Source organism: Glycine max, chromosome 12 (genome assembly GCF_000004515.6).
Source record: "Glycine max cultivar Williams 82 chromosome 12, Glycine_max_v4.0, whole genome shotgun sequence".
NCBI lineage: Eukaryota > Viridiplantae > Streptophyta > Magnoliopsida > Fabales > Fabaceae > Glycine > Glycine max.
In genome coordinates this window covers 11,788,447-11,804,146 of record NC_038248.2, presented here as the reverse complement: position 1 = coordinate 11,804,146, position 15,700 = coordinate 11,788,447, and the positions used below count along the sequence as shown (strand labels likewise).

The following is a 15,700-nucleotide window of genomic DNA, read 5'->3' as shown; positions in this document are numbered from 1 at the left end:
AGATACAAGTGATTGTAAAAAATGAAGAGTTGGTGAGATGGGAGTCAATGTTAAAAGACCAAACCACTTATGTTATGCATAATTTTAAGATACTACCTAATAAAGGACAATATAAGGTGTGTGAGCATCAATACTAACTATTGTTTACTAGTGGTACAACCCTTAGAGAGCAAAATGTTCCTGACATTCCTATGAATGTATACAAATTTTAAAATTTTGGTGACATACTAAGTGGGAAATTTCGTACTGATATGTTAGTAGGTAAAATTCCTCATTAAGTCATTATTTTATCCTATTTGTCACTCACAAGTGATATCATGAATTACAAAGTCTTTATGCATTTTCAGATGTTATTGGTGCATTGCATGATGTTATTTGTCAGTAACTTACCATCACACTTATTCACAATAGGGATCAATCACTATCACTAATCTTCCCAAGTCTTGGTGGTCTTACAAAATCATGTGGATGACAGTCAGGAGTGATCGTTACATATGGATACATCGTACACCGATCCCTTATTTCCCAACTCAAAAAGCATAGTCTTGGAGCCCCTCAGAAGTAGCAAAGTGAGGCCTATGAGTTACCCATGCCAAATGAGTGCACCAAATGTCAGGTAGTCACCACTCGCTAATTCTCCTAGGTTCCTCAAACCTCCATCCACTGTACCCCAGTGTATCTTTGTCTATCATCCACTTCCTCAACATAACCTCATATTCTCACAGAAGGAAATAGAACCAGCGGTTCCTTAATCTTTATTCAATCATCTTGATTGTTGCCATTACATCGTGTGCATAGCCTTCCTGCCATGTGCATCAACGAATGCACACATACAAAAAAAAAAGAGGCTCAAGCCTACATACTACTCTCATGGAATTAGTCGTGGCCCCTTAAGCAGTAAAACTACTTGTCACACAAAACAACTATACATCATAGTGAATGTAATTATATCCATCTAAACAAACATATCAAACAATTTGTCGAGGATCGAACACCCCAGACTCAAACCAGAGTGCATATAGATAAAAATGATAATAAACAAACATATATATAATAGAAAATAAATTTGCATGCCACATATATAATTGTTTAGGTTCACACTTTGCCAATCTTATCATTCATTAATAATAATAATAATAATAATAATAATAAAAATATAGGCACATATATCATTAATTTTATTAGCAGAGAATCATCATAATTTCAGAACATGTATCAGTCATCAGATCTTGCAGTTATCTCAGCAATATAATAGCAAATAAATTCGCAGTTTCAGAAAATAAATAATTCTAAGGTAAATAGTCATTATCTTACATGTTTGCTTTTCAGTTACAAACGGACGTTTGAGACAAAATAAAGTTTACAAAAATATCTAAACTTTTCCTTTTTGCAAATTTGATTTTGTGAATCATTAGATTTATTTCGGAATTTGTATACTGTATTTTGAATTGAAATCCAAACATAACTAGTTTGTCTTTTGTGGGTCTTTTCTTCCAAAATCAACTCAGTTATCTTAGCCCTTGGATTTTGTTCCTACATTCGTTTGGGGAAGCGTCGAAGAAGTGAGATCATAGTCTGATGAGAAGATTATTAACCATACGTATTTTTATCCCCTTTTTTTTAAGATAAACCGTGTGTATTTTTATCTTGATTACGGATATAGTCACAATGGTTAAGTTGTTATGAGTTTTATTGGTTTATATTTAAAAACTGAAGCTCAATCTAGGAAGATTTACTTAGAATCTTTTTTTTAAAATAATGGGTTTGGAATAAATAATGTAAACATTATTTAATGAAATATTGTGAAAACTAATGTATAGAATCCAAACAGTTAAATTCTAAAAATTGGCATTTAAAAGAATAATTTACTAAAAGTTTTAATGTTGAAGTAAATAAGTTTCAATTTAATTTGATCTTACTAAAATTCAGCATTCTATCCGCTTTTAACCTTTTTCTTTTCAATCCGATTTTTTTTTCCTTACCCACATGTATATGATTTTTACAATGTCAATCTAAGATTTACACATTGTCTTCTATTTCTTTTGTGCAAAAGTTAAACAAAGAAAAAAAATATTTTGGTAACATACAAGTGTTGTAATGCCACTCCAAGGGTGACACTTGAAAAACTGGCACAGTGCACATTATTTTGGTCTTCCGATATTCAGATTCAAGTATTCAACAATTATCCATAAAAAACAATACATTCTTGAAAGCTAACAACTACATTATAACTTTTCATATGAATGATAAATATTACAATTGTCAGCAATGAAGGAAAAATGTATCATAGCCTATGATATCAAAAGCTATTCAGCAAGCAAAATCCCCTGCACGGCACACAAATGGTAACATCCAAGTCATATCCTCCACAACTTTCCTCACCAAAAGCTATTAGACTTTTGATTAATCTACAAAGACAAGGCTTGATGTTATAAGTTGTAACCACTCAAAAAGGTGAAAATAATCATGAATTCGTAACATACCTCAATGTAAAAATTGTACACAATGCATTTTACTTGGTTATTGTTGATGACAAGTAGAAATTCCAAAATACTGAGCCCATTGACATGAAAGCCACTCGGGCTTGAAGAGGAACCACCCTATACATACAGCATAAAAACAGCCAATGAATGTAAGACTTACAATCTAAACAATTCAAACCATAAATAACTAGATTATTATAAAGATATTTGAAAGCTAGAGCAAGTACGATCAAAATTAGTAAGGTTCATCGCAGTTATACCTACATGATCACAGGTCTCCTTGAAGAATAACATCCCAATCTAGGGATTTAAATGTGGAGTATAATCTGTTACTTATATTCTATAAATCAAGAATTTTGCACTATGGATTGGAGCATTTCTACATGCAACCAAGACTACAGGTATACTTACAGAGGTTTTCTGTTAAAACTGTTGATTAAAAAACTGAAAGACCACAACATCAGGGTCTATGAACTGCAAGTGTGAAGCACTTTAACAATTTCCTACCACTTTTAATAAAGGGACAAAATAGCATAGCCAACCTGTGAAGCACAGATTCTAACCAAACCAGGACACCAAACACAACACGGACACTCTCTCACACGACTAATGTCCAAAATAGAGGTCATTAGGACATCAAATAGATATAAAATAAGCCTTACAAAAAAAGTTTATAAAGAGCCATTATTTTACAATATAATTGCTTTATCTCTTCATCAAAAATTCAAAAATAAGATGAATATATCATCTTTTCAAAATAACTTGCTAAGTTTTATTTTCTTTTCTATGATAATGAACCTCACAAAAAACAATACCAAGAGAGACATTGTTTTTTAATATTTTATCTCCGTATATGGAAGTGGGTTCAAGTGTATGAGCTGTATATAAGTGTCAGAGTAAGTGTCAAAGGTGACAAAATATATATATTTTTTTTAATTAAACAACTAGTGAGGAATATCCAACATGTGTCATATGGATGTTGGGGAAATGTCAATGTCAAAGATGCGACCAAAACTCCAACACTTCAAACAAGAAGAATGTCCATGCTTCATAGTATTAAACTCATTTATATAATATAACTCACTTATATCATGTCATTGATCTTGAATTCAGTTGAAAAAGAAAAAGCAACCTTAATAATAAAAATCGGTTGCAGATGGAGGGTAGATTATCAGTGTTCAACAAGGTTTTAAAAATCTAAGCTGTCAATGAACTGCTGAAGGTACTAGTTCATGTTTCATAATCTGACTATGGTTGCACCATGGTTGTATTAGTTAGAATTACATATATATTTCTGAAAACAGTAACTTTCTGTTAGAAAAAATGTAACTTGGCATTGAGCTTTTATTTTTGTAAAGAAAGATGTTTTGGATAGAATTAAGAAAAAGAAAAACAACTGATTCAAAATTCAAACTAGTTCACCACTGGTTTTCAGTTCACTGGTTCTGTGATCATCCAAATTATTTTGGCCGAATGGCTTGGCACATGATTCACTAGTTTACTATTCAAATTCACTAGTTCACTATTCAAACTGGCTGTCTGGTCTGGTTTTTATAACATTGGTATCCTGGTATTTCACTAAAGCAAGAGAAGGGACTTCACATGTATGATATAAAAGCATTTTGCAAATCTGAATATGGTACTACCTATTTGATACCACTATTCAAAATGTTACATAAATTTGGCATGAATTAATTTAATTGTTAGAACTTGCAAGTACCCTTAATAGCAGTTTCTATTTCTACCAAGTAAGGCATTTGGAATGGCAGGACATATACGTATTAGTTGGGATTAAGTAGCAATATGATGGTGTAAAGGAAGTATGTATCAATCTTCCATCTTCTCCTGTCCTGGCACAGATAGGAATATTTGATAGGTAAAAATAACTTGTTCTACAAAGGTGCCTAAGATTGAAGAGGTTCAAATTGCACAGGTTTAAGATTTTATGGTTCTAACAGAATGAAAATGCCTCTCTCATTTATAAAAGAGCATTTTCTATGGCAACTTGGAAAGGGGATTTTTTTTGTTTTTGCATTGTTATTGGGATTTTCAAAAGGCACACTTACTCAATAGAAAAAGGAAAATTGTAAACATAAGTAGAAGATTAATTAAAGGATATAAAGATGCACACCAGAAATTTAATACAGTGACTGGGATCCAGAATCTAAATCCTGCAGAGACAAATTAGAGAGAAAGGCTAGCATCAACCCGTATGAAATATGCATCAATAAGTTATGATAAATATCAATTAGGCAACAAGGTTTGTACCATAAAGTAACGTTGGAAAAGCATCTCTTCTGTATTTTTCTGGAAGCTGAGAGAGCTTCCTTAGCCATAAATTATTCCATGCAAAAACAACAGCAATGACACATGGACCTAACACAATCTGGTTTAGTAAAACCTGCCATAAGGGAAGAAGACGAAGAAGAAACAAAGATAACATAGAAAGTATCACCACTATCCTTAACTCCTGCTAGCTCCTATAGATTAAATTAAATATAACTATAAAGCATAGTACCTTTAACATTAGATTCTGGACTGTTGGTTTGGGGAGAAAGTGGTCAAGGCACTGGTACCAGGCATAAGAACCAGGACCATATAAAAGGAATCCATATGAAGTCATTCGCAGAGCATGCAGCCAATCAAGTTCTGAAAGGTGTCTCCACAAGTCATCCTATAACAGCCCTTTTTGGTTAACAACAAACCCCCCAAAGTATCTTTAATATGCAATATTACTGCATAGAAAAAACATATCAGCTCTCATCCACCATCTCAATGTTATCAAACCACATTGCGCTAGGTTTCTGACATATGAAACTCTGGTTCTTATATTTACTTCATGTATCCATATCTAAAAATTATTTGATACCAATGCTCTTGGATACTTCATCAATATGTATCTATAAATTATCCGACCCTTTGAAAAAAGTTACGAAAATCTAATATAGCTATATATGAGACATAGAAGGATGTATAATCTATAATATAAAAACAAAAGAGCATTGTCCCTTAATGAATCAAAAAATGGAAATTCTCCTCTTTATGGATGATCTCAAGAAAGGAACGAAATTGATACTATTCCTATTTGTAGGCAATAATATGAAGGATTTATGATGCCAATGATTTATAAATTTGATTTTGTTTATAGTAATGTTCAAGAAGCATGTTCTTAATTTGGATTTGCATAATTGTAAACTATATATTGATTTATTATGTTTATAATTTTTTATACATATCTAGATATGTGTATTACACATGTTGTATATATTATTAAAATAATCCCATGGTTGAATTGGATATGCGGATCATAGTTTCAGACCAGATAAAAAAACTAAAAAAGTATCAAATTGTGACCAGAAAAACATAGATACAGTTCTCAACTTATAAATAAATTTATCTTTCTTACGTTTGTAGGTGAAACCAAATATATAAACAGTAACACTACAAAGAATGGTAGTAGATCACTGAAACACCAAAAATAGAACAAATTTCAGTCGGGAACCTTCATGCATTGTACTAATTTTCCATCAGAAAAGCTGTGAAAATGCAAGATTTCTTTTCAAATTCAAAGTAGTACTAACAGACTATACTAGTTTCATGTAAAATTAAGTAACTAACCACCCTTTACAAGAAAGTAGTAGCATGATAAATTTTCAGTCCGGAGATATAAGGTGGGTTAGATGGTTAACAGAGAAGGAAAAAAGAGAGGTCGTGGATTCGATTCCTCTTGTTAACAAAACTAACAATCTAACCCAAAAAAAAAAAATCAGCTCTAATTTTCACACACCCATTTTTTTTCTCTCTCTCTTCCCTTCATATAATTAACAATCACTAAGATACAATCTTTTGTACTAACTTGAGAGACACAGCCACTGGGGGTGGGAATAGGTCAGGCCAGGCCAGGCTTTGAAAGGCCTAAGTCTAGCCTACGATGAATCTTTGAGGCCTGAGCCTGACCTATAGTCTTTCAAAGACTTTTATTTTGGTTCGGCCTGACCTTTTTAAAAGACTGGCCTAGTCTGATAGCCTTTTTAAAAGTCTTCTTCACAATAAATTTTAATATTTTATGGAGTATGAACATAATAGGAAAGTTAAAGAAAAAGGAAAGTCAATCAAAATAATGAGGAATATAAAAAGGCACATGACTCATACTGTAATTAAAGTCCTTGATTATAGGAATAGAAGTTATGGAGCACTAATGTGTAATCAAAGTCTAGTAGTTTCAAAAAAAAATTAATTGTATCCAAAAAATAATATATATATATATATATATATATATATATATATATATATATATATATATATATATATATCAGGTTTATAAAGCTTTTTAATAAGCCTAAGCCTGGTCTATTTAATTTAATAAGCTTTTAAAAAAGCCTGAGTCTAACCTTTTAATTAAATAGGCCAGTTCAGGCCAAATTTTATGTAGGCCAGGTCGTAGGCCCCTATAGGCCGGCCTGGCCTATTCCCACCCCTAACTGCCACCACCTTCCTTTGCTTTCCTCCAATGGTTGCTGAGTTGAGGGATTGTGTCGCCGGTGAGGGTTAGGGACGCGGCGGTCACTGCCTGCTTCGCCAAAAATCGGTAACCGCCTCCACCGGTCGCATCCGCCGAACCCGACTTGGAGCGAATACGACTTCGTCGAGACTGCGGTAACGGATTCCACTGCCAGAACCCCCAATTACCACTCCCAATAGCGTCCATTCCCCTATACTACACTAAAGCACATGTTTTTTTTTATATAGCAAAACACCAACATGGAACCAAACAAACACACCAAAACGCACCGTTTCATGTTCCAATTTTTTGGTTTCAATTAAATAAAAAAATCATTTTTTCTTGTTCCCAAACACAATTTAAGGCCAAAAGCAACAAGCTTTTATCCAATTGCTCAATTGGGTATTTAGCATGATTGACAATTTTTTATTTTTTTTGGTTCTCTTAATTTCACGTTGTGACCTTTCGAAAGTGAAGATTCTCAATTTTTTGTAGTTTTTGAACGCAATTGAAGACCAAAAGCCACAATCTTTGTCCAATCCCCCAATTGGGTCTCCAACTTTCTGATGTTGTTAGTCTTATGAGTTACTTAGGAGAGTTTTTCTTACAACTTACACAAAAGTACAAGAAGCTTCCAAAACAAATAAAGCAAATCCATTCCCTTATAATCTCCAATGGTCACCTCCATCCAAAATGTTCCATCATCAGTATCCCTTCCATGGATACCTACTCTTCTCTACAATGCCCTCATCTGTGCATATCACATTCACAACCACAACAAGGCTCTTCTCATTTTCACTCACATGCTAGCAAACCAAGTCAAACTCAATAGTCACACGTTCCCTCCTCTTCTCAAATTTTCCCCTCTCCCTTTGAGCATTGTCCTTCATTCACAAACCCTCAAGGATGGCCTTTTTGTCTGTCCTTCATTCACAAATTCTTGGTTAATGATTTAAGTTAGAACAATGGTCAGGTGCAATTTTAATAACTAACATAATTTTGTTTTCAAAATAATTAATTAATAGTATATTTCAATCGTGATATTTGTTTAACTAATAATATCTGTGACATTGCTGTTATATTTGAGAGATATAATTAATTAATAATATATTTCAAATGTGATGTTATGTTATGGTATATTTGTTTAACTAATAATATCCATTAGGACATTGTTGTTATATCATATCTAAGAGGTTTGCATAAACCTTTAAGGTCAAAGTGACTATTTTGCATTGTTGGGTACACTAACGCTCAATGCTTTCTCCATGAATGGGGACATGGAGGCTGTTGTGGCACTCTTTGAACGCATGTCGCAAAGGGATGTCTTCTCATGGACAATTGTGGATAGTTTTGCTTTGAATGGGAATTTCGATGCCTCAATTCGGTTTTTCAGGAAGATGATGATTCATAAGGATGTGGTGGACGGTTTGGTGAAGCCTAATGAGGTTACTTGTTCTGGTGTGCTCTCTTCTTGTGCCAATTTAGATGGTAAAACTGATAAAAAAATATACAGATATTGATCTAAACATGCAAATCAATTTAAATGTCATATTCAAATCAAACAGCGGAAATTAAATATTACGAGCGTACCTCCAGTCATTGCAAATCGAACACAAAGCAGCGCATACACGAACCTGAAGGCAGTTTTGTTCTTCCAGACCCTTACTCGCTTTGAATAGATGGTGTATTTTTGTGAGTAGAAAAGTGGGTTTGGTGATACAAAACTGAGAACATCATATCCTATTTATAGAATCTGTCAATCACAGAGTTCAACCAACTTGTTATCAGAACGTGGGCTTGAGGATAGGTATGTGAGTTTGTTACTGAATGTGGCAATGATAAGTGATGCAAGCTTCATTGGAGCTTGTAGGCCTAGGATCTTCTTCATCAATGGATTCCTTTGCTTCTTGGAGGATGAATGGCAGCGGAATGGAGAAAGGGAGAGAGAAAGGAGACGCTACTTCAAGGAGAAGTGAGTCTAGAAGAAGCTCACCACCATAGGAGGCCATGGATAAGAGCTTGGAGGAAGAAGGAGATGAATGAAGGGAGAGGGAGAGAAGAGCACGGAATTTTGTGCTCTAAATGAGCTTTGAAATCTGAAGTTTAATATTCAAATCATCAAAGTTGAAAAAAATGCACACACATGACCTCTATTCATAGCCTAAGTGTCACACAAAATTGGAGGGAAATTCAAATTTCACTTGAATTTGAAATTGAATTTGTGGAGCCAAAATTTCACTAATTATGATTAGTGAATTTTAGTTATGGTTCAGCCCACTAATCCAAGATCAATTCCAAGATTCTCCACTAAGTGTGCTTAGGTGTCATGAGGCATGAAAAACATGAAGGACATGCACAAAGTGTGACTATATGATGTGGCAATGGGGTGTAGTAAGCAAATGCTCACCTCCCCCTCTAAAATTTAATTGGATTGGGCTTCTACCAATTCAATTAAATTTATTTCCAACCACACACATCAAATATCCACTTAGTGCATGTGAAATTACAAAACTACCCCTAATACAAAAACTAGTCTAGGTGCCCTAAAATACAAGGGCTGAAAAATCCTATATTTCTAGGGTACCCTACCTACATTATGGAGCCCTAAATACAAGGCCCAAAAATAATGAAACCTTAATCTAATATTTACAAAGATAAGTGAGCTCCTACTTAGCCCATGGGCCCGAAATCTACCCTAAGGCTCATAAGAACCCTAGGGCCTTCTCTTGCATCTTTGGCCCAATCTACTTGGAGTTTTCTATCCAATGCCCTTGCGGGGTAGGATTGCATCAAAACAGGAAACGAACTCAGCCTCCCTAGTGGAAGTAGCAGTTAAGGTTTACTTGGCACTTCTCCAAGATACAGCTCCACCGGCTAACATAAAAATATAACCAGATGTTGATCTTCGCGAATCAACACAACCAGCAAAGTCTGAGTCGGAGTAGCCAATCACTTATAGACAATCAGTTTGTTTGTACATGAGCATGTAATCCTTTGTTCCTTGAAGATATCTCATCACTTTCTTTGCAGCTGTCATACCCTAATTTCGTCCGGGGACCATTGTTTGTCGGCATGCGACCTTCGTTTGACCACCTCAAAATGTTTAACACCCATCGTTGTGGAATCCGTAAAGTTTCGAGATGTTTCAGGAAGAAACCGGTTAAAAACACGAAAATGGGAGTGTATTTAGCAAAGTTGGGTGTGCGTAAATAAACTGTTACACTCTAATTTCATCCGAGGACCATTGTTGATCACTTTGGAAGGCTTAACACACATCGTGGTGGAATTTGTAAAGTTTCATTAGATTTCGGAAAGAAAATAGCCAAAAACACAAAAATTGGGGGTGAACTTATCAAGATAGGGGTGTAAATAGAAATTCTAATCTAGGCCCTAAGAACATTTTGAAAGTTGGGTTGCTTAAGGAGGAAACAACTGGGCAGCAAGCTCCTCCACATTGTTGAAAAATGGTTTTTGGGGCTTCCGTAAAATTTCCGAAAACCTTGGGTAAGCATATTTCACTTAACATTGGTGAAAGGGAAGAGAAAAAAAGATGAAAATCAAATCCAAAACCGTAAGGCTTCCATAACCTTTCGGTAAAGTATGAAAAGGATGGGTGAACTTAGTAATTGGGGTGCGCTCAGAAATCTCCCTCAAGAAGCCTTTGGGCGGCAAACACCTCCCTTTTTCCCTATAAATAGGGGAGGGGGGCTGTTTCAAAAATATTCATGACCCCTAGACTTTGCATTTCGGCTATTTTGGGTAAAAAAACACGTTTCCGTGCAGAAAAATCGAATCAAAGTGCTTCCGTAATGCTTCCAAGACGTTTCCGTGAGCAAATTTGTGAAGATTTTTCTCCGTTCTTCACTGTTCTTCGTCCGTTCTTCGTTCATTCTTCGTTCTTCAACCGGTAAGTGTTCAAATCCGAGACTTTCAATTCATTTCTTGTTTTGTTTGCTTTCATCTTCATTTCACTTACTTTCAGTTTTCTTTTCTTCCGCTTTAACGAGTTTTTTACTGTTTATTTAAGCCGTTTTCTCACCTAATAATTGATAAAATGAATTTCAACCGATCATTTGTGTTGTAATCACATTTAATCACTGTTAAAACAAAATCTAACCGATTGTTCACGTTGTAACCTCGGTTAAACCAAAAAAGCAAAATAATAATAAAATAATCAAAATATCTTGGAAAAAAAAATAAAATAATCAAGAAAAATCAATCGAACGTTTTTTTTTTTTGAAAGTTTTCTTGAATTAATTGACTAATAACCCAAGTGAAACCAAGGCTAAAATCAACTCACAAATCAAGCTTTGTCCGCAAAAATCACTTGAAACCGTTTTTAAGGTCCAACGCCTTAAACGTTTCTCTCATTTCAAAACCAAGAGATCGTTAATGGTCCAACGTCTTAACGTTTCTCTCCTTTCCAAAAATCAAAAGATCGTTTAATGGTCCAACGCCTTAAACGACTTTTGTTCGGTTAAAATATATCTTGCGAAAAAAAGATAAAAACAACTTAACCAACGTTTTGTTTTAAAAGAACTACATAGGTCTGATTTCCTCATCGCAATTGAGGATACGTAGGAGCGAGGGAAACACCCTTGTCGACCACAAAAAGATAAAAAATATAAAAGGCATAAAAAAACATAAAAACGTAAAAAAAGGGAAAATAAAACAAATTGAAGTCATATTTGACACTTGATTAAAGGCTATCATCCCTTGTGACAGACGTGTGGGGTGCTAATACCTTCCCTATGCGTAAAAACAAGTCCCGAACCTTTCATACTTAAAGTTCGTAGACCACACCTATTCCGATTTTTTCGATGTTTTCCTCAAATAAACATTGGTGGCGACTCCGTGCATTTTCCTTTCTTGGAAGACGCACCTGTGAGCCCCACGCCACCCTCCCGCCGAAGGGTAGGTTGCAACAGCAGTTTTCTAGTGATCAATACCTAGATTACTTTGATATCTTCCCAAGACTCCAACAGCGAACCCAATATCAGGTCTAGTGCAAACCTAAGCATACATAAGGCTTCCAACTGCTAAAGCATATGGAATATTTTTCATGTGTTCCTGCTCAAAAACCATTTTTGGGGCACTGACTCAAAGCAAGTTTGTCACCCTTCACAATAGGAGCTACATTTGGTGAACAATCTTTCATGTTAAATCTCTCTAAAACTTTGTTGATATAGGTTTCTTGAGACAAGCCTAAAATGCCTCAAGATCTTTCTCTATGGATCTTTATGCCTATAACATAAGATGCCTCTCCCATATCCTTCATGTCAAAGTTCTTTGAGAGAAATTGTTTCACCTCATATAGCATACCCTTATCATTAGTCGCAAGCAAAATATCACCTACGTATAATACAAGGAAACAAATCTTACTCCCACTGACCTTCTGGTATATACAGTGATCCATGACATTTTCTTCAAAGCTGAATGAAGAAATGACCTCATGAAATTTTAAATACCACTGGCGGGAGGCTTGTTTCAATCCATAGATGGACTTATTAAGCTTGCAGACTAAGTGCTCACCAACACTAGATAAGAATCCCTCAGGTTGTTTCATGTAAACCTCTTCTTCTAGATCACCATTCAGGAACATCGTTTTCACATCCATTTGATGCAGCTCAAGATCAAAATAAGCTACTAATGCCAAAATTACTCGAAGAGAGTCTTTCTTAGATACAGGGGAAAAGGTCTCTGTGTAATCGATTCCTTCTCTTTGAGTGAATCCTTTAGCAACAAGTCTTGCCTTATGTTTCTCAATGTTGCCTTCTGAGTCTTTCTTTGTTTTGAAGTCCCATCTACATCCGATGGCTTTTACACCAATAGGCAACTCAACGAGATCCAAAACTTGGTTAGATGCCATAGAATCCATCTCACCCCTCATAGCATTATACCACAAATTTGATTCCTTAGAACTCATGGCTTGTGAAAATGTCTCTGGATCATTTTCGACTCCAATATTATAGTCTAATTCTTGTAGGTACACTACATAATCACTAGGAATGGTTATCCTTTTTACTCTAGTAGATATTCTTAATGCTGCTTGATCATCCTGCTGAGGAACTTGTTCAACCGGTTCTTCACCAGTTTGTTCAATATCATCATGTTGTTCCTCACAAACAACTTGATCTACATGATCACTTTCAACAGCTTGTGGAACTTCAATCACTGGTTGCCTAACAACCATTTTAACTTGAGGGGTGAGAATGACTACCAACCTATTACTTGTCCCAGAAGGTTCAGCTTCATAGTGATCCCTTTCAGAAGAAATGTTCTGAAATTGATCACTCCCACTGATCAAGTCATTTTCATGAAACTTTGCATTCCTTGATTCCACAATCCTAGTGTTGTGGGATGGACAATAAAACCTATACCCTTTAAACCTTTTAGGATATCCAATGAAATACCCAGTAATAGTCCTAGGGTCTAGTTTCTTCTCTTGTGGATTATAAATTCTTACTTCAGACGGGCATCCCTATACGCGTATATGTCGCAAACTTGGTTTACAACCCTTGAATAACTCAAAAGGTGTCTTTGAGACAGCCTTGGTTGGAACTCAGTTTAATATATACGCATCCGTCTTAAGAGCATCAATCCACAAAAATTGAGGAAGCTTTACATTACTCCTCATGCTTCTCACCATGTCTAATAAGGTTCGATTTCTTCGTTCTGCCACACCATTTTGATCCGGAGAATCAGGCATAGTGTATTGGGCAACAATCTCATGTTCTTGAAGAAATTTCGCAAATGAACCTGGTGCTTGTCCATCTTCTGTGTATCTACCATAGTACTCCCACCTCTATCTGATCTCACGATCTTAATTTGTTTTCCACATTGTTTCTCAACTTCAACCTTAAAAACTTTAAAGGAATCTAAAGCTTCATTCTTAGAATGAAGTAAGTAGAGATACATATATCATGAATAATCATCTATAAAGGTTATGAAGTATTTCGGACTATTTGCATCCATGTCTAGACAACATATGTCTGTATATATGATTTCTAATAAATTAGAACTCCTCTTTGCACCCTTTTTAGACTTGTTAGTTTGCTTACCCTTAATGCAATCTACACAAGTCTCAAAATCAGCGAAATCCAAAGTACTAAGTACTCCTTCATTTACCAATCGCTTGATTCTCTCAATAGAGATATGTCTTAATCTCCGATGCCACAACATAGAGGATTCTTCATTCACAATACATTGTTTTAACCCAACAGAAACGTGCATAGAATTATAAGTAGTGTCGCTTTTCAATTCAATCGAATAAAGACCATCAACCAATTGACCACAACCAATAATTTCATATTTATTCAGTAAATTAAAACCAAAGTTTGTAAAATTAAAATAGAATCTCAAAGGTGTAAGTTTAGAAATAGAAATTAAGTTTTTACAAAAACTAGGAACATAAAAAACTTTCTCCAAATGTAATTTAAAGCCATTACTTAAAACTAAGACGCACGTTCCAATGGCCTCTACATGCGAGCTCATCCTACTCCTTGAGTAGATGCACTTCTCACTTCCCACTGGCTTCCTTAGGCTTTCCATACCCTGCAAGGTATTAGAAACATGGATTGTAGAACCAGAGTCAATCCACCATGTATTATGATTCACATTAATCATATTAGATTCATAAAAAATGAAATAAATGGTGTACCTTTCTTCTCAAACCAATTTTTAAATTTGGGGTCGTCCTTCTTTATGTGTCTTTTCCTTTTACAGAAGAAACACTTTGACTCCTTTTTAATCGTTGGTTGAGTTGGAATCCTTCCTTTATTGGTGCCTACAGACTTCTTCCTATCCTTTCCAAAAGTAGAAGTAGTCAAATTTACCTTCTCACCCTCTTCCATTATCAATCTCTCCTCTTCTTGAACACACATGGTCATCAGTTCATTAATAGACCATTTATCCTTATGTGTGTTGTAAGAGATTTTAAAGGGTGTAGACTGTTGAGGTAGGGTGCACAAAATGAAATGTACCAGGAAGGATTCAGACATGGTAACTTCCAGGGTTTTCAACTGAGCCACTATGTCCCTTAAGGGCATGATATGTTCATGCACACCTCTCATTCTAGTAAGCTTAATGGAAGAGAATTGCATAATGAGTGTGCTAGCAAGCGACTTCTCAAAGGTCGTAAACTATTCATCAATGGCTTTCAATAGATCTCTGACCTTATCATGCTGGTCAACTGAACCCTGGATACTAGCTGATATGTTGGTTTTTATGAACATAATGGAGAGATGATTAGATCTCTCCCACTTTTCATAAAGGTCAACAACATCAGGTTTGCTAGTTTCAGTAATAGTCGGTGGCTCATCCTTCCTTATAGCATAGTCCATATCCATCCAGCCCAAATGAAGGAGAATTCTTTCCTTCCAAACCTCATAATTATCACCTTTCAATATGGGAAGGTCACAAGAAATATTCATAAATTGTGAAACTGCAAACAAACACATATGCTTATTAAGAAAATTTAAGACTAAACAAATGTCATGTTTTGCCAATGCAAATCATGTCTCAATATATGAATCTAGTGACACAAAATTTGCTTGTGGGTTAAAGTCCTACTCAATTAGATTCATCATGCAACTTTACGAAAAAACTATTAAATCATGTTCTTTTCCTTAGTTCCTGTGGGTAAATTAAGAAATATAATCTAATATTTTATCCTAATTAATCATACAAATACAACAAAATTCTTGTGGGTAGATCT

General features: G+C 35.0%; 1 protein-coding gene and 1 pseudogene across 1 annotated transcript; both read right to left on the bottom strand.

Moving 5' to 3' along the window:
* Positions 1-2,206: 2,206 nt before the first annotated feature.
* Positions 2,207-7,191, bottom strand: LOC100787429 (protein Mpv17-like; annotated as a pseudogene).
* Positions 7,192-14,418: 7,227 nt separating this feature from the next.
* Positions 14,419-15,421, bottom strand: LOC121173239 (uncharacterized). The gene is made up of 2 exons (XM_041007728.1): positions 14,645-15,421; positions 14,419-14,538 (listed from the first exon to the last, which is right to left on the bottom strand). Exons 1-2 carry the CDS (start codon positions 15,084-15,086, stop codon positions 14,504-14,506), a joined length of 477 nt encoding a protein of 158 aa, XP_040863662.1. The 5' UTR covers positions 15,087-15,421; the 3' UTR covers positions 14,419-14,503.
* Positions 15,422-15,700: the final 279 nt, after the last annotated feature.

Coding starts and splice junctions, on each gene's coding strand:
- LOC121173239 (XM_041007728.1), bottom strand. CDS start 15,086: ATGCAATTCTCTTCCATTAAGCTTACTAGAATGAGAGGTGTGCATGAA. Junction 14,539..14,644: donor AAATTGGTTTGAGAAGAAAG/GTACACCATTTA, acceptor AATACCTTGCAG/GGTATGGAAAGCCTAAGGAA.